This window comes from Numenius arquata, chromosome 8, assembly GCF_964106895.1.
Source record: "Numenius arquata chromosome 8, bNumArq3.hap1.1, whole genome shotgun sequence".
Classification (NCBI taxonomy): domain Eukaryota; kingdom Metazoa; phylum Chordata; class Aves; order Charadriiformes; family Scolopacidae; genus Numenius; species Numenius arquata.
This window is the reverse complement of record NC_133583.1, coordinates 24,070,639-24,093,255: the sequence shown is the minus strand read 5'-3', so window position 1 is coordinate 24,093,255 and position 22,617 is coordinate 24,070,639. Positions and strand designations below refer to the sequence as shown.

Genomic DNA, 22,617 nt, shown 5'->3' with positions numbered 1-22,617 from the left:
TGCTGAAACTTAACTAGCTTGCTGGCTAAGAGCAAATAACAGCCTTGCTGTGCAGAAATAGCTGGGGCCCACAAAGAACAGCAGGATCCTTTGGTAGGGATGATCCATGAGCTCATTCCTGCAGCTGGTCTGTGTGAGCTGACATCTGTGGTTCCTGTTTGGTTGGGTTAGTCGTGCTGTTTGGGACAAGCCATCATAAAAGGCAGTTTCTAAGAAGGGAGCATGGAAAAAACCTCTCAAACATAAAAGTGACAACTTACTGAACTTCACCTCATCAGGGAGTAGAGGGGTGTGATGGAAGTATCTAAAACCACGGAATGCTTGACAGGGGATCATGGAATAACAACACACCTTAAAGTCTCCTAACAAAAATATGTTCTCTTTTATGAAAACGTGGGAAACTTGTAAACTGACCAAAAACTGTCATGTGAGAGTATGATTTAAAACACAGAATGTATTACTGTAGGATTTTATCAAGGCCAAAAATGCATAAACCCATGAAAAATATATTTTACATGGGTAACTAAATGTTAATAGCTCTTCCAAATATATACTAAGCATTCTGCTTCAAGGTTTAAGGCAATCCCAACTCTGGGAGTTTATGGGGTTTCTTGCACCTTTCCCTGAAGCATCTGGCATTAGCTTCTATAGAAGACAGGGTAGTGGATTTAAAAAAAAAAAAAAGCCCAGTCTCATCCGCTATGCCAGTTTCTGTGTTCACATACTCCCTGTCATTAGTGGCTTCTGCAAAACGATGACATTCTCTTTTTAGCTGTTAAAGAAACCCAAGGCTGGCATCTGCATCAGAAGTTTTAAGAGCAAATTAGTCATTATTCTCAAGAATTTCTCCCTTAGTGGTATTTCTGAGCTTCTCAGTTGTATCATGGTTGGCTGTTCAGATGTGGCTTTGAGTACCCTGAGCTTCTGTGTGCTCTGCGTTGGCATCCTGCTACCAAAGGTGCTACTTTGCTGGGCAAATGGATGCCCAGAGTCCCTTTCTCCATGTCAGATTTGTAATAAATGCAGGTCTATAAAATGTGGGTCTTAATTCTTTATGGAAAAAAGATAGTGTATTTGAGAAGCTTACATGTTTTTTGCTATCCCTTTAACATTTATGGAGATCTTAGGTATTAGGCTTTTAAGCTGCTTTGCTGAAACTCATTTGACAAGGACTTGCACAGATGGTGCTTTACTTTCTGTCTGAAATGTGATGCTTTTTAATTTCCCTTGGGTCATCTCAGTGAATCTGGCTACAATTTTTTCAATGGATATTTGTCTCTTGTATCTCTGACTTGCTTATCGGAAATAAAATTTAATCTGATAGGAGCAATATGTGGGTGTCTTTTAACTGTAGGAAGAGCTAGCACATTCAATCATCTATTTCAGCCCTGGTATATTCAATAATTACTGTACTATTAATGTGTCTGGTGCGATATACAGAAGTAATAAAATACTGAAATCTGCTTCTCTTCAAAGCAGATTTTCTTTTTTTTTTTCTGCGCCAACAGTGTATTTCTGAAGAGCTAGCAAAAGGTGATTAGTTGAAAATGTAACGCATGACTAGACAAGGAGTTTTATGAGATGCTGATCTGTCCTTGACCTGGCTTAATGCCTGGTATTAATGTTGGCTATGAAAACCTGCCATATGGACTCGGGCATCCCAAAAGATGCTGTGGCACCGGAAAGCTCCAAATACATCTTGGATTGCCTTGTGGTGCACACCCATGCAGCAGTTAAAAAGATATCATTCATTAATCTCATTGACTTTGGTCCATCTGCTAGGCCATGTGTTACAAATATATGCCTACTTAAAATGTTAAACTCTTTGCTATATAACATCTATTAGTGAAAGCCACTGATGGCTTTCTTAAATGCTGCGGTCCAGCAGCTGCTCGCTCGTGTGCTGGAGATCACTGCTGCTAGGAGCATCGCCTGGTGGAGTCTCAGGCAAAACGAAGACACCCAAAAAGAAGCAGGAGGGGGTAAAAAATGAGAATGTGAGGTCTGAACAGAGGCATGCTGTGCTGAAGAGGTTAGATCTCCGTGACCTGCCGCTAAGTCCCTGGGCTGGCACACTGCTGGAGATGATGTCTCCAAGGACAGGAGGCAGAGCTGGGTGAGCGTCCACTGATCTACTTCAGCCAGAATGACTCCGGTTGGCCTCACCTGGTCACAGGGCAGCCCTGCTGACCTCGCTCCCTTGGGGCTGCCGGGGGTTAGCAGGTTTGAGGGGGCAGTAATCTCCAGCAGGGAGCAGGTGGCGATGTGTTTCTTTGGTATAGCAAGGTCAGGAAGAGTAACTGCGCTCCCAGCTGAAGAAATGGAATGGGCTGCTAATGCTAAATCTGTGTTCAGTGAGTCTGTTTCTGCAGAAGTGAGTCTGACCCAACCACAGAGACTATGTACATGCAAAAGCGTCTGGTCATCTTGCAGGTGTCCTGGTGGAAACCAAAGTCTCGCTTTAACAGCAGACTCATAAATAAATGGTTGCTCTCTTCCACAAGTGTTTACGTAGCAGCGTTCCAGTACCTGAAGGGGCTACAGGAGAGATGGGGAGGGACTCTGGATCAGGGAGGGAAGCCACAGGACGAGGGGGAAGGGTTTGACACTGAAAGAGGGGAGATTGAGATGAGATGTGGGGAAGAACTTCTTTGCTGTGAGGGTGGTGAGAGCCTGGCCCAGGTTGCCCAGAGAAGCTGTGGCTGCCCCATCCCTGGAGGGGTTCAAGGCCAGGTTGGAGGGGGCTTGGAGCAACCTGGTCTGGTGGGAGGTATTCCTGCCCAGGGCAGGGGGTGGCACCGGATGGGCTTTACTCTAAAGGTCTGATCCCAGAAGAGGGACATGTAGGAAAAGGTTGCATTGTTTTGCATCAAAGAAATATAAGGGTAAATAGCTTCAACTATTTAAAATGGAAGTTACTTACGCAAAATTCTCAGTTCACTAATAGAAGACTTGTTTTCTGACTGTCCTAGGCTTTTGGGCAGGCTCATACCAACCACAAGAAGGTGGCAGCAGATGGAGAGAGCAGAGAGGAGACCTTGATTCAGGAATCGGCTACCAAGGAAGAGTACTACATGAAGAAGGTTATGGAGTTGCAGACAGAACTGAAGCAGCTCAGGAACGTCCTTGCCAACACCCAGTCTGAAAATGAACGCCTTAATTCTGTTGCACAGGAACTGAAAGAGGTGAGTGAAGGTGCACAGTGTGCACCACAGCTTGTGTTGTGGTTATATTGTCTTGTGCTGTGTAACCAAAATAAGGAGGGTTCTCGAGCTGATCGATATCTGCTTAAAACTGGCAGCTGCTAGGATGGGTAGTCTCTCTGAAACTTCAGCAAGGTGTTACATCCAGCCGAAGCTGTAATTCAACAGTACGGTAAATCCAGCTTTCTGGTTCCATCCACTGAACCAGCCTGTTGTGTATTGTTTTGACCTGGTACGAATTCTCTCTGCCTTGTTCAAATGCCTGCTAATTCTGCCGTAACCACTGTATTGTGTCCCAGCTCATTTGACAGAGAGGGGCCACGCTGGTGCTGTGGGCACTGCACACACCTGCTCTCAGTCCCAGAACTGCTACCTTAAAAAGCAGAGGAATCTGTTTAGTCCAAGCACAGAGGTGCTTTGGATGTACTTTTTCTGCCACACTCCCAATACAGATTTTCTTGCTGCAAAATATTTGGGACATAATTTCCCCTTTTATCACTTTTTCCACCCTACATTTTGAAGGATGTGGGAGCATAACGAAACACTGAATTGCACAAAAGGAGTAATAGTCAAGTTTATATATAGTCTTGTGTTTTCTCTTATGGAAGTGATGGCTTTTACTTTTTCATAGGTTGCTTAACTTACTGTCTCAAAATACCTTTGACCTATTACTGTTTTAGTATTGAAACTACCTATTTCTGAAGGGAAATAATTGCAGAGAAATTTACTTAAAAGTTTAACTACTTAGGAAATCTGTAGCTCAGCAGGAGTCTCTGTGTCATTGATGCAGAAAAGATTGTTCTGAGAGCTCAAACCATTGCTTAAATTTTGACTGAGTAAAATACAGAGTGTAAATCACAGATAGACACGGTAAATAATCAGCAATTATTAGTCATGAGCTTTCTTGCACCTTCCTTTGAAGTGCTGGGTACTAGTGTCATCTAGCCGTGGGATAATCAGCTGGCCTTCCCTGCCAGGAGGGGAGCTTGGCTAAGATCCCACAGCTTCAGCTCAGCGTACTCTAAATGGCCACAGCCAAAAGTCAGAATTCTCTCGTTTAATTTCTTTAGGACATAGTAACAAATATGCGGGTAATATTTGGTGGTAAAATTCTTGAGGAAATGTGGGTTACTTCTGTGGAGATGTAGGGGTTCAATAGTACTCCTCTCTGGAGTACGACGGAGGAGATTTGTGGGGCAAACTGTCCCAGGTGAACTCCTTTAATTTCATGAGTCCCGGCTGTGGGATAGCAGAGCTGAAATCAGTCCATGGACTCTGCTTAGGCAAGGAACTGATCCGTGCAAGCACACACGCAACTCTTGCCTTTATTTCCTAACCTTCAAGAACAGCTTAAAAGAAAAGCTCCCCAGCTCAGAGTCAGCATTGTGTCCGTAACGGGCTTCAAATGCCACTCAAGAGCGTGTTGAGAGGGCATGTTTCAGTCCAGCTCCCTGCCTCGCTGCAGCTGAAGGGGATTTTTCCTTTTTGATGCTGCCATGTTTCAGCTGCCTTTGCTTGGAGCTGCATTTTGCTTTGTACAGCCCTCGGATGAGCTGTCAATTTGCAAGGTTTTAGGGTATCTTTTTTCTTGTGCTTTGTCATTCCACCTTGCCCACACTCCCTTTTGCACAAATACGCTCGTGTGAAATGGGCCTCAGTGAGAACTGGGGTGCAGGGAGAGGGGAAGTGGGTGATGTCGGGTTTCTTCTGAAGATTTTAATTTTTTCAAATTTTTTTTTATTTTAAGCTCTCTTCTGCTGAACAGAGGAAGATATATTTAGTTACTTGACTAAAGGCTGTTGATAATTAACTGGATGTGACTGATTTTACACTTTGAATAGAAACTCAACACAGGAGTTGTGCATATCCTGTGCATGGACCTGTTGGAGCGGGTCCAGCGGAGGGCCACGAAGATGATCAGAGGGATGGAGCACCTCCCCTATGAAGACAGGCTGAGAGAGCTGGGGTTGTTCAGCCCGGAGAAGAGAAGGCTCCGGGGAGACCTCATAGCAGCCTTCCAACATCTGAAGGGAGCCTACAGGAGAGCTGGAGAGGGACTCTTTGTCAGGAAGTGTAGTGACAGGACAAGGGGTAATGGTTTTAAATTGGAAGAGGGGAGATTTAGATTAGGTATTAGGAGGAAATTCTTTCCTGTGAGGGTGGTGAAGCACTGGGAACAGGCTGCCCGGGGAAGTTGTGGATGCCCCATCGCTGGAGGTGTTTAAGGCCAGGCTGGATGGGGCTTTGAGCAACCTGCTCTAGTGGAGGTGTCCCTGCCCATGGCAGGGGGGTTGGAACTCGATGATCTTTAAGGTCCCTTCCAAACCAAACCATTCTATGATTCTGTGAACTCTGTTAAATAAACTTAAAAGCCTAATGTGATAAACAACTGGAACTTTGGAGTTAGGGGTGTCTCTGCTGGTCACTTTGTTTCATCTCAGTGTGCGCATTCTTCTTTCCTTGCCTTTTTTTAGTCTAGCTGTTTCTTCTTCTGCTGGTAAATTGCGGTGGGATGAAGAGGTGAGGGGGGGAAAGAAAAATGGCATAGAAGTGTTAGTGTTAAAATGTAAGCATCTGGGCCAATTGACCATGTGTGGTTTGGGATTCTTTTCCTCGGAAGATGCCTATTTGTGTGTTGCATTTTGGTTTGAATTGCCTTATTACTGTCAGGGAATAGTGAGGCAGACTGTGTGAACAGAGGTATCGGCCTTCTCCTGGCCCACAGAAAAGCCAGGTCAACATGACCATCTTGAGGGACTTGGCTTTTCTCTTGTATGCTGCATCAGAAAGTGGCACAAGTTCAAGTAGTTGCTATTTCACCATTTTTGTCCAGGTAAGTGGAAACAGGAGGATATGCACAGGCCTCCTGTCGTGATTTGTAGATCTAATAGCAAATTTAATGTGAAAGCCTTGTATGAGAGGAATCCAGGAGAACATGTTGTGGCCCTTGTAAGGCAGTAAGCAAGATGAGGAGTGTGCTTTATCCCAGTCCCTGTTGCTGTGCAGGAAAGTTTTGTGTTACTATTAGTGCAGGGAGCCTTTGTGCTGTGAAGAATGCAGCTGCAGTCCCTAAGTGGTGGGGATGAACCTGGAATATGATGTACTGTTTTATACCGCAGAGACAGAGTGGAAATTCCTTCCTTTTTTCTGACTGCTGATGAAAGAAAAACTCCTGTGTCTCTTCTCCATCTTGTAGAGAGCATTTGTAGGCAAATCTAGTCTTTATAGTGTGTATTTTTGTATTATTGCCTGTCAGGAGAACTGACTTGCAAGATGTCTGGGGGAACAGGAGACTTTACTTCCATTGCAACCGTTCTGAATTTGATCCAGAGAAGAGGAAGGATGTGGAAAATGCTTGGTTGTGTGTCCTTTGGCCAGACAGAGGCCGCCTCCTGTCAAAACTAAAAGGACATTTAAGAGGAGGAAAAAAAAAAGAAAAGGTCAGGAAATCAACTGATGCTGAATCTCTGTGTTATTTTTAAAGGACATATTTTATTATATGTCAGGGCTGGTTGCAAAAGTTTTTATCTGCTGTTCTGTAGCTGTCTGATAGGGTACAGAGATTTACTGTTGCTGGGGCTTTTTTGAAAATACTGTTCAGTCCTTAATAGTGGCACAAGGAAGATGGTTGAGTGTATCCAGCGGTGGTGGTGGTGGGCTGAAGCCAGATGTTCACCCGCATCGGTTGGAAGCACATTCAAGATGCGTTTAAGATGCTGTCATTCCTTTCATGTCTTCTCAGGACACTGGCACAGAAGCAATGAGTTGTTTTTGGAAGGAGAAGAGTGAGTTTGGTACACCTGGAGTTGCTGTAGCAGACACAAGTCGTTTTGACACTGTCTGTTGAATTATCTAACTTTGGCCTGTTGGGACAGGCTGACAGGGTGGTTACAGATTATGAGTTTTACTGCTGTCATTAGCTAGCTCAGCAGCTCCCATGGCCTGGAAGAGTCACTGGAAGGAGTAATTGCTCCTGAGTAATTGCTAATTGCTGTTTCTTTTTAATCTTCTTTCATCTCTCCTGTATTTTAGTTGCATCAAAAGAGATTTCATAGGGTGATTTGGCTGTGAAGTCATGAGGCAGCCATGCCCAGTATAGAGAAGCTGAAAAATAAATGAGTGGTTCTTTCCCAGGAGAGTAAAAAGTGTTCTGATTACGTAAACTAAAGAAAGAAATATAGCTTAGTGTGTGTGCTTTTATACGTTAGTTAAGAAAAATAGCTGATGTGATGTGGTGCAATATAGTATGTACTAAATAACTTGTGGGTTTTTTAAAACATGCAGCAGTAGCATATGAGTAATTTCAGTCCACCAAGGCTGTATAATGGAAGCTGTTTTTCTGAGGTTCGTTCTGAAGAAACATTCTTGTTCTGCATTGTTGGCTGGTAGGCTTCATGAAGAAAGTGTGTGTCAATCTGAAGGATAATGAACACCATGCAGATCCTGGCCCTGCTATGTGCAGGGGACTCTTTCTTTCCTGTTGATGATGCTAGGATTTTCAGGTCTGTGTCAAACATGGATGCACAATTGTTTTTCCTGGGTTTTTTTTTTGTTGTTTTTAACCTTAGAGAAAAGCAATACCCAGCACTCTGGGTATTGCTCACCCAATACTCTGTGAATATCTGCCAGTTTTATCCCTCCATCCTTTTCTCTTGCCTCACATCAGAGGAAAGGTCATCAGTTTGTTTTTCCAGACTCTCAAGTGACTCTAACAACCCTCATGCTCTAGTCTAATCCTGTAGATAATTTCCTTAACTATGTTTACGGCTTAGGAAGTTCACCCATAGTCTCAGAGTAAACCTAAAAAACTAACCAACCAGCCCTGATGTCTTCATGCTTCAGTTAAGACCTAGACCTTGGTCTCTGGCTGTGGGTAGCTGAATGCTTCACGGAAAGACACACAGAAATTGCAAGCACTCTTATTAGAACAGGTTCAAATGGGAGCTGAGCTTCAGTCGCTGGAAATGTTAAGAGGCACTGCACTAGCTCAAGCCACTTTGACCGTGGCCGTGACTGCCTTACATGTGCTAGAATGCTTTGCTCTCAGTCATCTCTCCATTTTCTTGGACATAGCAATGTTGCAGGTGCCCTCTTTCTGGGCCTTGCAGTTAAAAATATGTAAGTCGAGGTGAAGAGACATTGCTGTGAAGCCCAGGACACGGTCTGTTCACAATATTTGACTTTAATCACTAGCAAGTGTTTGTTTTTTCAGAGCCAGTGTTTTCACCATGGCAGGCCGTTAAGTTCTTTGTTAGACATGACCCTATCTGCTCAGAGTGATGATGGTTGGTAATTCTTCTATAAATACACAGTAATCTGATTGCTGAAGTTCTCCAGGTTTCCTTAACATCATCAGTGAAGGAAGAGTATTCCTAAAGTTATGATTACACTTCTCTTTCCCACTAGGATTTATAGCTATGGTGCTGAATAGTCCTTTGTGTTACTTTCTGTTTCTGCCTATTGGATGCACTGGTCACCACAGAGGAAAATACAGAACACACCTCCCCTGTAGCCAAGGAAGGAAAGCCTCCGAGCTCTGCTAAAGCAGGTTTTTTGGAATGGATTTTTATTATGTTTCAAATGGACACAGACGCTTTGCAGTATTTCCTTTACTTTCCTAAAAGCTGTGTCAGGAGCCGTGGGTTTCATTATAGCAGAGAGTAAGTGGAAACAACATTTTATTGTGCTGTAGATTACAGACTATGCACTACTGCTAAGTGGCCCAAAAGGTATTCAAGTAGTTTATTACAATATATCCTAGATTTGAAGTCCTAAGATTTATGTAGTCTGACCTGTATTGCTGTATCAAATCAAGAAGGCTCTTTCTTCCCTTTTTAAATTAAATGCATTTTTAATGCAACGAAGACATATACAATTCCCAATGTTATTGCCTTAATATTTCTGGGTATATTGCAAAGGTCAAAGAAACTTGAAGTAATGTTAATCATATAATAAAAGTATGCTCGTAGAGGACTTATCTTCTGCACACACTTGTATGGTGTAGAGTAAACCACCTTCCCCACTGTGAGTGGTGTCTAGTCTGTAGTGCTGCATATATGGGTGAACAGCTTAGAGGAAGGAAAGTGCTGAAAGATTTGTTGTCTCCTTGCACTGAAGGTAGGTGTAAATAAAGGCTTTTTTAGAAAGCTTGCCTCTAGGAGGTATAGAGAGTTGGAGACCTGGTGGAGGCAGAACGAGTTGAGAGAGAAACTCGTCCCGGTCACCAAAGGAGCAGGAGCAAGGTGCAAGGTTGTTGGTCTGGAGAAAGAAGTGAGAAGATGATGGAGGGTTGGGGTAGGATGTCCGCCCAGAGCAAGGAGCGAGCTCCTTTTGTTTAAGGAGTTAAATCAAAAAAAGTCATCTCTTCATTGCAGAATATGATGAGCTTTGCTAGAAAGCCTCTGTAGCAGGGCTTTGGTGGGTGGTTTTAGGCTCCAGCCTTGTGTACCAAATGAAGCTGCCGGGGTGCTGGTACAACTCTCAGAGGTGGCCAGAGAGGTGGACGCAGGGGCAGGGGGACCAGTTCCACAGTCAAGTTGCTGGGGAAAAAAATAACATACAATTGTGTAAGAAAGCAGAGCGCAGAAGAAATCAGGGTTTCCCCTGCTCTGCCTGGTGAGTTGCAAAGTGTGACCTCCTGAGGTGGCTCTGCTGGGTGTGATTGTCCTCTCTGCAGGAGTGGCTGCAGGCTTGGTATTGTCCACCACTTCCTGCCATTCCCACACCAGGTATGGGGAGCAGCGCAGGAGGTGCCTTTTCACATTGTCTTTTTCACCCTGAAAGCTTGTAGAAATAGGTAAGGCAGCAGTGTGACATGGCTTTCAGTGTAATGCTCCGGGGTAAAGATGATTCTCCTCCATTTTGTGAGAAACACCGGCTCACACTTAAAATTTTAAAGAGGACGAAGTCACTGGAGCAAAGGTTTATTGTACGAAGCAGCGCTGAATCGGGTGCATCTCAAAGTAGAGGCACACACATCTTTAGTTTTTTAGATATTTTATACCTTTCTTTCCCGGCTGCCTGAATACCTGTCTCTCTTCTCATTGGCTGAGAAGTTGGAGCTCACATTCTTCCCGACCGCCTAAAGACACAAACCTTTAATTAACAATACATTGTTTCACAGTTTCTGCTAATATCTACTGTCTAATGTTAGTAGTTCTGCTAATATCTACTGTCTAATGTTAGTAGTTACAAACATCCTGGTGGTCATCTTCTTGATCTAGTGTCCATATCCTTCTTTTCTTCAGTCACCCCCCAGGTGGCCTTTATCCACTTATCACCTTCTACTGTCCTTTGTTCGCTTATCAGTCTACCATCAATTCGGTTCTCCTTACCTAAATGGCTTCTTGTAAACCAGAGTCTCTGGGCCATTCCAGGGTACTTGTAAGGATTAGTTAGATGCTATAACCGAGCACACAAATAGAAATATACCAAGTAGCTGAAGCAAAATTCAGCTCATTTCTCACAATTTCTTGTTTGAGGATCCCATGGCAGCCCTTAACTTCTAATGGGAAAAGCCCCCAAGCACAAAGGCTTTTTCAGGGCTGATTACCTGTGCACTTTTAGGTCCCGTCTGGGCCTGGGTTTGGTGCTCAAACAAGACCCCACAGCAGCATGTAGAAGATATTCCTTGATTCATTGCTGTTTTTTTGAACTGTGCATGTAGAAGCACATTTAAATCATGCTAAAATACACTGAAGGAGTTACCTCTGAAGAGAGCGGTGTGGCTGGAAATCTGCTGATAAACCTGCTCCAAGCGTAGAAGTGGCTGTTTGCAGATGGGTACAGCTCTGTTTCTAAAAGCAAAGCAGTGACGAGCCTCTGTCTTGAGGGTACTGAGCCCATCAAATTTAGTGTGCAGGACAGGATTGCTTGTCCTCCAATGTATTGAAAGAATTAGAAGGGTCACAGTGTGAATAGTATTGTGTTGATTTTTTTTATTTTTTTTTTTTTTTAGAAAAAGGAAAAACCAACTGTCTTTTGTCCAGTGCAGGAAGCTCAAAGGCGGTGATAACGTGTGGTAGTGACATGCTGCTGCCTGCTGGCTTGGCACATTGCAGATGGCAGCTGGTTTCTTCCCACCTTTTTATTTTCATTAAAGTTGATTTTTATACTGACAGTGCTTGGTTTTTTTTTTTTCTTTTTTTAAAATTTTTTTTAAGAATGATGAGATCTGAGTATTCTGAGTATTTTTACAGAAAGGAAGTACTGCATGGTGTTTGTAGCCATTTGAAACGTAATAAAAATCGATTCCAAAGAAGATGAATTGTTGTGGAAAGTCAGTTGATGTGCTTTGCACGTATTCAAGGGGGCATCTGCTCGTGATTTGTCTTTTGTTGTTGTGCACTGATGTATTCAGAGGAAAGATGTTAACTACAGTGTTTCTCTTGCTGTAACGGCTGCTGCCTAAGAGATTCAGTGTCCAAAAATGAATTAAGGCTGAAAATGGGCGCATTGAAAGTCACCATTTGAACTCTGTGTATTTTCAGATTTTAAAGAAATATTAAAATAAATCCTTGTTCTTCTGACATTATAAAACTCCTAAATATGGTTCTGAAAGGTTGGGTTATCAGTTAAGGTTACACTTAGATGCGCTATTGTTGGGGAATTAACCTGGTAGCATGCTGGGGGGGATCTCTGCATTGTCCTGTCGCAGTTGAATTGCTGGGTGCCTGTGGGGGCTGCGGGAAGAGCAGGATGAGTCCCTTCAGGCGCAGCCCCTCCCCACCTTCATGACCACCTTTCCTCTGCCCAGGGTTCCCACTACCACGAGCAGTGGAGGGAGAAAGTCTATTCTATGCAGCTGTAACCTTTAAGAGATGTAAAATCAATTAAAATAGTAGCTGAAGCACTCTAATCAGTGAAAAAATGGCTTGAAGTTACTTTGCAAACTGTTAATTAAAGAGGTTTCATCCTTTTTGTTCTGTTTTGGTTTTTTCGTGCTGAGTGAAAACTTCCACTTTGCCTGTGGTGTGATTTTTAAGATGCAAAAGCGGGGAGATTGCTTTGTTTTGCCGGTTCTTGGCACTGCTTCCATTAAAGCAGGTGGCCCTTGGCAATCTATCTGAACAAGATTTGTTTGGGTCACATTGTTTGATTGGTTTTGGGGTTTTTTTTTTTTTGAAAATAGGACAGAGTGTGTCTACATTATGCCTCAAAGCAGTACTGTAATATGCTTGGGGATAAAAATCCTTTGTTCCACCTAGTAGCTCTGCAGTGACTACACTGACTCAGAACTGCACCCTGAGATTTATTTTCAAGTCACATATGGTATGTTATAAGAACGTGGCTTGTGACAAAACATGGCTTGGGCAAAAGCACAAAGAGCCAGCTAGGGGATGTGCCTGTAGTATCAGAAAGAACATTGCTGTGCTGTTGCTGCTCTTGCAACTGTATTAAAATCCACTCCGTTTTTCTTTCACCCTATGTTGTGGTTTTCAAGTATAGGTTTGATGTATTTTACTGATATTCCTCTTGATCCTTTTTTTTAGGTGAAATGGGTTTGGGGTGGTAATGTATCAAGTCTCCCCAGCTCCCCATAAATGCCCACTGGATCATCTGCAGATGAAGGAGGGGATCCAGATTTTTTTAAGTGATGTTGATTAGTATTCTCTTTCCTTATTTCATTAGCGAGTGTAGCTAACTCATTAACCCCTGCTACTTTTTAGCATTTGATTGCCCAAAGGGAGGTTATCTGCTGCTCTCAAAGTTAAGCCGTTGAGAGAAACCCGAGGCATTTTCCTGAACCAGAGCTCCCTGTATCTGTGTGTCAGACTGGGGCTGGTCTGGGCTGTTTCTGGTGTAGCCAGGACTGAGAGGGAAACACTGAATGGAATAACCAGGTGCAATGAAACCCACACTGCTCCTGCGTGGGGTGGCTTAGGGCTGGAAGCCAGAGAGGTATTCTCGGTTTTTCTTACCTGGGTTATCCTGACCCTCCATTGCTGCAGAGATTGAAAAGATGACTGATTTCAGCCTGATAAATAACTGGCTTGGATCTGGTTTTTGAGAACAGCTAAGGAAGTTCATGGTGTTACAGTTGTGTGGGCAATGTGAAAATAATCGGTAGCTCTCGGAGCGGTATTTGTAGGGACAGCTGGTGGCTACCAGCTGTACAGGCATCAACAACTGCTTCAGAGAATGGGATGCCACCACTGCCGCTGTCATGGTATTTTGTCCTAAAACGCAGAATCTAGAATGCAGACTTGCCCTTTTTGTGTCTTACTAATTGCAGTGTATGTTCTGGTGGTTATTCTAAGAGCTGTTTGATCGTCACAATTTCTCAGCCATTTGAGCTCAGAGGAACTTGGGCAAAAGCTCTTGTGGGAGGAAAAACTAGCATGGAGTTGATGAACATAGCTTTTTTCATGACAAAAGGACTCTTCTGTTCTGCTGTTGCCACTTTTGTCTACATGTAGATTTTATACACTATAATTTTAGTGTCATTTATCAAAACAGTTCCTAAGAAAATACTCCTTTTTTTCATAGAAAGAGGGCAGTCTGTTACTTTTGTATGGCCAAAGATTGATATTTTTTTTTCCTTGCTTTATGGAAATATAGGTCAGTGGCCTTATAATAGGCACAGAGCATGCACTTTGAGTGCAAGTGGTTGAGAACAAAACAGTATATTGTTAATTACTGGTATAAAACCTCAATGTACTGTATTCCACATGGAGAACTTGGCTACTCTGCCCAAAGTGTGTCCTGTGAGGAAGAGGCTGCTGTGGCGTGCATACATTCAGAACAACGCACCCAGGGGTGGTTTTGGCTTTTCAAAGCCTCTTTTAGCTGTAAAAGAACAGTCAAGAGACAAAGGAAACTTCTGGAAACAGCATTTAGTCATTGTTTGATGAAGATCCAATTTGCTGTGTCCCCACATCTTTTTATTTCTGTAGAATACAAGCTAGATGTAACACACTGTCTGAAGTACCACTCTGAAAAGGGAAGGAGGTTTCATCATTTAGTCATAATACGTGTGAAGTAATTGTATTAGGTCATCAGAAAGTTATTAAAGTCTGTCCTGCTAAGTGGTAAACAAGGCTGCTGAAAGCAAATCCGAGCTGCTTGCGTCCTGCTGCTGTTGTGACCTGCGGTTTCCCCGTTTGAACACAGATGCAGGCTGTGGGGTTATGCCCCCACGGATCTCCCTCTACTCCCTTCTTGCTCTCCATCCCTCCTCACCCGACCCTTTTCTCTCACCAGATGTCCTGCCTCTAGTTTAATGCAAGTTACACATGGCAACTTCATTAAAAACATGTTCACTGGGGACACTTGCAATTCATGCAGTGTGCGGGTGGGTGTGCTGTGTGTGAAGCATTACTAGAAAATGTTGCTGATGGGTTAGAAACAAGAGCTTTGCACTGGGAATGCTGGGTAATCCCGGCTCGGCAGCGGGAAGTGTGCGGGAGCTGGAGGAGGAAAGCTGGTGGTTTTTGGTGAGTGAAGACTGGTAGGACTATACCATCAGCAGATCCTGCTCAGGAAGAAGAAGAGTGGAGATGTTTTTCATCCAGGATCATGGTATGGAGCTTACCGCATCCATGGGTTGCATGGTTTCCTAAGGCTGATGGGTGCTGGGAGTTTCTGACGGCCCCGGCAGCGGAGGGAAGACTGCTGTGACCACACACACGGGTCGACCTGGTGGGCCTTCCGGGGGAATGGCTGTCACCCCAGGACTTGTGCCATGTAACTCCAGGCCTGTGGAGTTGCCAGGCATCTGCTTCACCTCTGCTGTACTCCCGAAAGAGTACTATGCCTATAGAGGGAAAAATCTCAATTTATTTTTTTTTCAATTTTGTATTTTTTAATCTAGCCTCCATAAGGCTGGATTAAAAAAAAGAAATTACAGTATTTTCCTTTATTCCGTGGCATTTTCTTATAAATAAGTACCACTTCCATAATCTAAATGTAAGCAAAATCTTTCATATACCTCTGCTACTTATAAAGTGGTATCATAGGTATCATTAATTTAGATAGATAGTACCTTTGGGATTTAATTCATTGAAACTGTTTGAAGTAGCAATGGAGCTCTAAGCTAGTGGTTTTGAGATGATTGTATCTTGGTAGGATCGGGGAGTGTAAACTAAGCACTTTCCACAGCCAGGAAGTGGGGCACCTTGTGAAAATAGGCCACTAATGCTGGGAGTATGACTTTACCCAAAGCTTTCATCTCATGCTTTACATATAAATTAGTTATGGCTAAAGTAAGTAGGAGACATCTAATGTTTGATGGTTGTACTAACTTCAACATTTTGTCAATTTTATTTTGATTGTAAATTCTTTTAAGTCTGACAGATTTGTGGTATCTAGTGCTGAAATACCATAAACGTGCTCCCGGCCCGCTGCTGCAGAGCGCTGGTGTTAAACCTGCCCCAGAGAGACTGTCACCGCTGGAAATGGTTAATGGAAACTTTAAAATAGGCCTTTAATATTAAAGTAAGAAATACGAGTAAGAAAATGAATGAGCCTTCAACAGACCTTGTAGCAGAGGAGGGCAGGCTTTAATTAACAAGAGAAACTTGTACTTAAGATTATTGAAAATATGTGGTTTGTGGACATTTCTGATGAGGCAAATCTAACATAGGTTTGCAAAGGAACAGCAGAGTAAAACTGCAGTTTTGGGCTACAGGTACAGAGCACAGCGTAGGACAGGTCTCTAATATCATTGAAGTGGGAGTTTTTTGGTCATTAATTATCACTGATTAATAGAAGGATGTTAAAATCAAGAAGCAAAAGTAACAACAACAAAAAAGCTTGCCCAGGAAGAAAATCAATTAGAAGTTATCAGTGGGTTAGAAAAAGTGGTTTATGGAAATACTAAAGCATTAGACTTTTTTATCTTGTTTGGGGACAAGTGAGGCTGTTGAGGACCTGGGCTGCGGTGATGACGAGGAAAGGTCCGATGGCGTTAGGGATTCCTGACTGCTTCCCCCGTGGGTGATGGCTCCTCACCGCTGCTGTCCCCAGGCTCCCCGGTGCCTGGGACCATCCCCAGGGCTGGGGCAGCACGGGGAGGTTCACCACACGCAGGGCCAGCAGGCAGCCACCCATCACCTCACCCACAAAAGTCCCCCTTCTGATGAGGGCTGCTGTGGATGTATTGCAAGCCATATTTCAGCAGTTTGGCTGCTCCTGAGAGGAGCAGTGTCTTCCTGAAACCAGAGATGTGGGCCAATTTCTAGATAGGGAAATTGGTCTGGTTTGAGTTTGGTACCAAATTAAGGCTGTAGATTGCGAGTGTTTGACTCTCCTAGGACACCTGGTGCATTGGAGGAGTCCAGGTCATATGCTTCAGTTGGGAAATGAAACCCTGAGAGCTTTCAAGGATCTGAAATCAATTTCAACAAATTCAAAATTTGCTTTGTGATCTCTTGTTCTGTGACTCCTCAGAGGCACCACAGCTTCTCCAGACAGAGCAGTATCTCACTTGTAGGTTTTATTGCTGTTTTCAGTTAAGGAATGCAGATACAGGGGATGACAGATTTTGTTTATTAGCTTTTAATAAGCAATCTTAATCCAAAATATAAAAAACTATGTTTGATGTCACAATATACTCTTTTTCTTTAAAAAATGAAACGTGCTACTAATTGAAATACATTTTTGGTACTACTTTATTCCTCTGAGTGTGGGCTGTAGACAAAACCACAGGAGAGGCAGCAAAGGCTCTTTATGCTTCTTGTGTATGTCTAACTGGTTTATTGTTCACTTTGTTTTTCTGGGAGCGTGCTTCATCTTTCCAGTCCCTTGCTAGTTTGCATCCACAGGGAGAATTGCTGCAGCTGGAGGCTGAGCTCAGATATTCCTAAGGTATGTGCAAGCTCAGCTGTCCCCAGGGGCGGCATCCCTGTGCCCTCCCAAACCCGGGGCAATGACGGGCAAGCCCTTGGATGCAGAGGGGTGTTGTCTCAGTTACCCAGCTCTTTTCTTCCTTCTTTCAGCTTGAGGGAGGCTTGCCCAAACAACCTCAAGCTTGTTTCATACCACCTGAAAATCCCAGCACGGCATGCAGAAATCCCTTCACAACCCATTCGCTGAGGCAACGGTGGGCAACCTGTGCTGGGTGCAGCAGTGAGCTTCGCCCATCTCTGCGGGCAGTGGTGGCCTGGGGACGCTTTGGGTGGCAATGACCCCTTTTAGATCTGGGCTTGGCTCCACCAGCCCTGCATGAGGTTGGAGATGGCAGCTACCTAAAAGCTTACTGGGAGGCCTTGGAAGAGTTAAATGTTTTCTTTGTGGCAGTGAAGGAGATGGAACAATGCCAAGCATATAGATTTGAGATTTGAAAAGCAGCTGGAGTTTAAATGCTCTTAGCAAGCAATTCAGTGCAGGAAGGGGGAGATGGTAACACAGTGCCATTCGTAACACTTGTCAGGTTTGGGTCAACGTTTTCCATACCAGCTCCCATGCTTGCCGGAGCCCTGGTGCAGAGCCCAGGTGCTGCAGGAGGAGCAGCTCCGGTCTCCGGAGGAACAGCACGGCTGGGAACGCACAGGGAGAGCAAGGTCCCCTCTTCTGCTCCTGCAGCTGAAAAATGGAATCACAGAATTGTCAGAGTTGGAAGGGACCTCTAGAGATCCTGCTAAAGCAGGGTTGCCCAGAGCACATCACTCAGGACTGCATCCAGGCGGGTCTTGAAGATCTCCAGAGAAGGGGACTCCACACCCTCCCTGGGCAGCCTGTTCCAGGGCTCTGGCACCCTCACCGGAAAGAAGTTTTTCCTCATATTTGAATGGAACTTCCCATGTTCCAGCTTGTGCCTGTTGCCCCTCGTCCTATTGCTGGAAACCACTGAAATGAGTCCAGCTCCATCCTCCTTCAACCCACCCTTTAGGTTCTTGTAAGCATAGATAAGGTCTCCCCTCGGCCTTCTCTTCTCCAGGCTAAAGAGCCCCAGCTCTTTGAGCTTTTCCTCCTAAGGGAGATGCTCCAATCCCTTAATCATTTTAGTTGCCCTACATTGGACTCTCTCCAGCAGTTCCCTGTCTCTCTTGAACTGGGGAGCCCAGAACTGGACACAGTATTCCAGTTATGGCCTCACCAGTGCAGAGCAGAGGGGGAGAATGACCTCCTTCGACCTACTGGCTGCACTCTTCCCTATGCAGCCCAGGATCCCATTGGCCCTCTTGGCAACAAGGGCACATTGCTGGCTCATGGAAAGTTTGCTGTCCACCAGGACTCCCAGATCCTTCTCCTCAGTAGTGCTTTCCAGAAGATCCACCCCTAACCTATATCGGTGCCTGAGGTTCTTCCTCCCCAGGTACAGCACCCTACATTTGCCCTTGTTGAACTTCATTAGGTTCTTCTCTGCCCAGCTCTCCAGCCTGTTCAGGTCACGCTGGATGGCGGCACAGCCCTCTGGAGTGTCGGCCAGCCCTCCCAGTTTGGGATCATCGGTGAACTTGCTAAGGATACGCTCTGTCCCCTCGTCCAGGTCATTGATGAATATGTTGAACAGGACTGGGCCGAGTATTGACCCCTGAGGGACAAAACTGGTTACAGGCCTCCAACTTGACCCTGCTCCATTAATTACAACCCTCTGAGTTCTGTCACACAGCCAGCTCTCAATCCACCTCACTGCCTGCCCATCTAGCCCACGCTTCCTTAATTTTCTAATGAGGATGTTATGGGAGACAGTGTCAAAAGCCTTGCTGAGGTCAAGGTAGATGACATCTGCTGCTCTCCCCTCATCCAGCCGTCCAGTTACAACGTCACGGAAGGCTATCAGATTGGTCAAGCATGATTTACCCTTGGTAAATCCGTGTTGACCACTTCCAATAACTTCTTGATCTTCAATGTGTTTGGAGATGACATCCAGAACGAGTCTCTCCATTATTTTCCCAGGGACAGAGGTGAGACTAATTGGCCTGTAGTTCCCTGGGTCCTCCTTCTTGCCCTTTTTGTAGATGGGTGTGATATTTGCCTTCCTCCAGTCCTCAGGCACTTCTCCTGTTTTCCAAGACCTCTCAAAAATGATGGAGAGTGGCTCAGCAACAACATCTGCCAGTTCTCTCAGCACTCGTGGGTGCATCCCATCAGGGCCCATGGACTTATGTATGTCTAGTTTGGCCAAGTGGTCTCTAACCCAGTCCTCCCCAAGAGAGGGAAAGTCTTCCTCTTTCCAGACCTTCCCCCTTGTCTCCAGGGGCTGGGATTCATGAGGGGCAGCTTTGGCAGTGAAGACCGAAGCAAAGAAGTCATTCAGCAACTCCGCCTTCTCTGTGTCTTCCACCACTAAGGCACCCACCTCATTCTTCAGTGGGCCTACATTTTCCCTAGCCTTCCTTTTTTTATTGATATACTGAAAAAAACCTCTTCTTGTTAGCTTTAACTGTGGTAGCCAAGTTAAGTTCTGCTTGGGCTTTTGCCCTTCTAATTCTTCCCTTGCATATCTTCACCTTGATATTGCTCCTAAGTAACCAACCTCCTTTTCCAGAGATTGTAGACTTTCCTTTTCTCCCTGAGGTCCAGCCAAAGCCCTCTATTTAGCCCGGCCGGTCTTCTTCCCCATCGGCTTGTTTTATGGGACCTGGGGATGGCTGGGGATGGCCTTCTCCTACGCTTTTGAGAGTTCCTCCTTGAAGTATGACCAGCCTTCCTGGGCACCTATGCCCTTCAGGACTGTCTCCCACGGGACGCTTTCAACCATGCTCCTAAACAGGCCAAAGCCTGCCTTACGGAAGTCCAAGGTGGCAGTTCTGCTGGCTCCCTGTCTTGCTTCTGCAAGAATTAAAAATTCTGTGATTTCATGATTGCTCTGCCCAAGATGACTTTCAACCTTTACATCCCCCACAAGACCTTCTCTGTTAACTAGCAGCAGGCCCAGCAGGGCGCTTTCCCTGGTTGGCTCGCTCACCAGCTGTGTTAGGAAGTTGTCTTCCACACACTCTAGGAACCTCTGGGACTGTTGCCTCTCTGCTGTGTTATATTTCCAGCAGATATCTGGGAAGTTGAAGTCCCCCATGAGAACAAGGGTGAGTGATTGCAAGAGCTCTGCCAGTTGCTGATAGAATATTTCATCGATTTCTACGTCCTGGTTTGGGGGTCTGTAATAAACTCCCACCCCGCTCCCAGATGGCTCAGTTTTATAGGTGATGAGATCACTGTATGGAAACGAGACCGTTAGCATAACTGATTTATTCCAGTTTTAAAATGGCTTATTTCGGATGGGCTGAAAAAGTTGCCCTCTAATCTCAAAGACTTATCAGTGCTCCCAGCTTTTGATCACAAGGCTCATTCCAGTCCTCCCAGCTTCTACACCATTGACCTGTTCGTTTCTGTGAAGGCATTGCTCCGCTGCCTGCGTGGGCTTACACCAGTGCCAGACACATTATGTTTAGAGCCCAGTGGGCAACCAGGCAAAGACCACCAGTTTGGGTGGGCAGCTGAAGCCTGTGCTCGGGGGGAGGTGTATTTATCCTTGCCTGGGCTGTAAGGTTGCAGTTGGAGAGAATCACTGGAGTAGGGCTGGATTCTTGTACAAGGACCTTCAACAAGAGTAGGTGAGCGCCCCAGCCACGTGTGCGCAGGTGTTAACCCTCCCCATGACAAAGAAAGGGTTTGGAGGATGTGATTTGGATTTGACCCTGGATTGGATCAAATACTTGAACAGATAGTTAGCGAACAACACATGGGGTAGGCGTTTGGATAATGCGAGGTTAAAAAAAAACACAACACAACTGAAAACCAGGCAATTGTGCACATTTGCTAACAGAGTTTCAGTGTAGCTGCATGTCTTCCATTAACTCTTCACAGCTATTGGGAGCATTATGTAGAAGTTATGATAAATAGCTAGTATGCCCTTTTTCCCACTTTCGGCAGGAGAATAAATGTGCTGTGAGTTGCATGTATTCCATCTCTTCCCTGCCATCTCTGATTTTTGTTCCCTGCAGGATATTTGTCATGGAATTCAACCTGACTGTGCTTGGGAGCAGTGGACGTGTCTCATGTGAATTAGAGCTCTTCAGATCTTGTTTCCTAGTCCAAAAAATAGAAAGTAAGACTGTGACTTCTGCTAGGAAAGAGAAACCAGGTCAGATTTGCTGAGTGGCTCCAAATGCATAAATTGAGGATATATCTGGCCCAGGTGTAGGACAACCTTGAAAGGGGTGACGTGAGGAACTTTAGGAAGTTCTTTTAGTGTTAGTTGAAGAACAACTCAAGGCGCTGTGTCTGGGGGCTGGTGTTACACTGCCAGTGGGGCAGCCCTGGCCAAGTGGCACCTAAGCCTGGTTCAGGTTCCTGCCACGGTGCTGGGGACGAGTGCTGTACTGCTGGGCTTGGGGCTTCTCGCCTGCTTTTGGCTGCAGTTGCTACTGCTGGGGTTTTCTTGCTATTTTTCTGTTGTTTGGTTCTTCCCCCCAGCCCCTTCCCAGAGAGAAATAATATTTCAGATATGTACCTGGGAAGGGAGACTTTGACTGGCATGTGAGTTGTTTCTCCCTTGGGGATTTTTTGGCTCAGTAATTTTTTTCTGCATGAAATGCAATTAAAGCTTGACTTTGCTTTTGAAAACACACAAACAAAACAGTATTTCTTCTGCTTCTAAGTGACCACAGTGATCCCCCTTCCTCTTTCCTTCCCTATTTGTATCAGCCTCTGTCTGCAGTCACACTAAGGTTTAAGGAAGTGGAGCAGCTTTTCAGCAGAGAGACCATGGCATGGCATGACTTGCAACAAAAGGGTGGAGACGGGTCCAAACTGCAGTTTAACATAATATCTGCTTTATTTTTCTCCAGTGGACTTGTGTGAACACGACACCAAAAATACTTGCTATAAATTCTGGAAAATACAGTCCGACTGATGCAGGCAGTGACTCTCTCTACTGGTTGTGTGGCCTTTCGCAATATTTCTTTTGAATGTGCTTGTGTTATAAAACACTCCTGAGAGCACACTGATTTTTCTGTCACTTAGAAGAACTGTTTTCTTAGTAATTTCACAAGCAGTGTTTGGAGAAGAGGACACAGATGCTGGATACAATTAGAATAAACACAGATTTGCGTCCAAAGGCTGGTCCATGTCTGTTGTGCAGGGCTGAAGAGAGATGTCTGTGGCTCATGAACTGAAAGTATAAAAGCTATGACGGTGACATTTGAGTAACTCAGTGACTGTCACATGTCAGTTAGCATAGTTGAATGCTGAACAAATGTCATGAGCGCAAGTCTGGGGTGGTAGTTGTAATATGTTTTTACATATGTAGAAGGCAGCTATAGGTATATCTGTACCTGGCAGTCAGTCCCCACCAGACTTGGTTTTGTGACCCAGCATTCGATGTGTGCCTATTGTGATACAGCCTGAACTTTATACAGGGGTTGTATGGGAAATAAAACTGCTTCTTTTCCCAACTTAAGGTTGCCTGAGCCATGGTGCCTACAGGTGTTTTATTTATAAATCTTTCCCCTCACAAAGGAGCATCTTA

General features: G+C 44.7%; 1 protein-coding gene across 3 annotated transcripts in view; it reads left to right on the top strand.

Moving 5' to 3' along the window:
• Window positions 1-22,617, top strand: part of BICD2 (BICD cargo adaptor 2) — a 103,219-nt gene that overhangs the window by 51,369 nt on the left and 29,233 nt on the right. For all 3 annotated transcript variants that reach the window (XM_074152860.1, XM_074152861.1, XM_074152859.1), the window contains exon 2: window positions 2,973-3,185. In XM_074152860.1, the coding sequence (XP_074008961.1) occupies window positions 2,973-3,185 (213 nt within the window). The remainder of the gene's footprint in view (window positions 1-2,972; window positions 3,186-22,617) is intronic.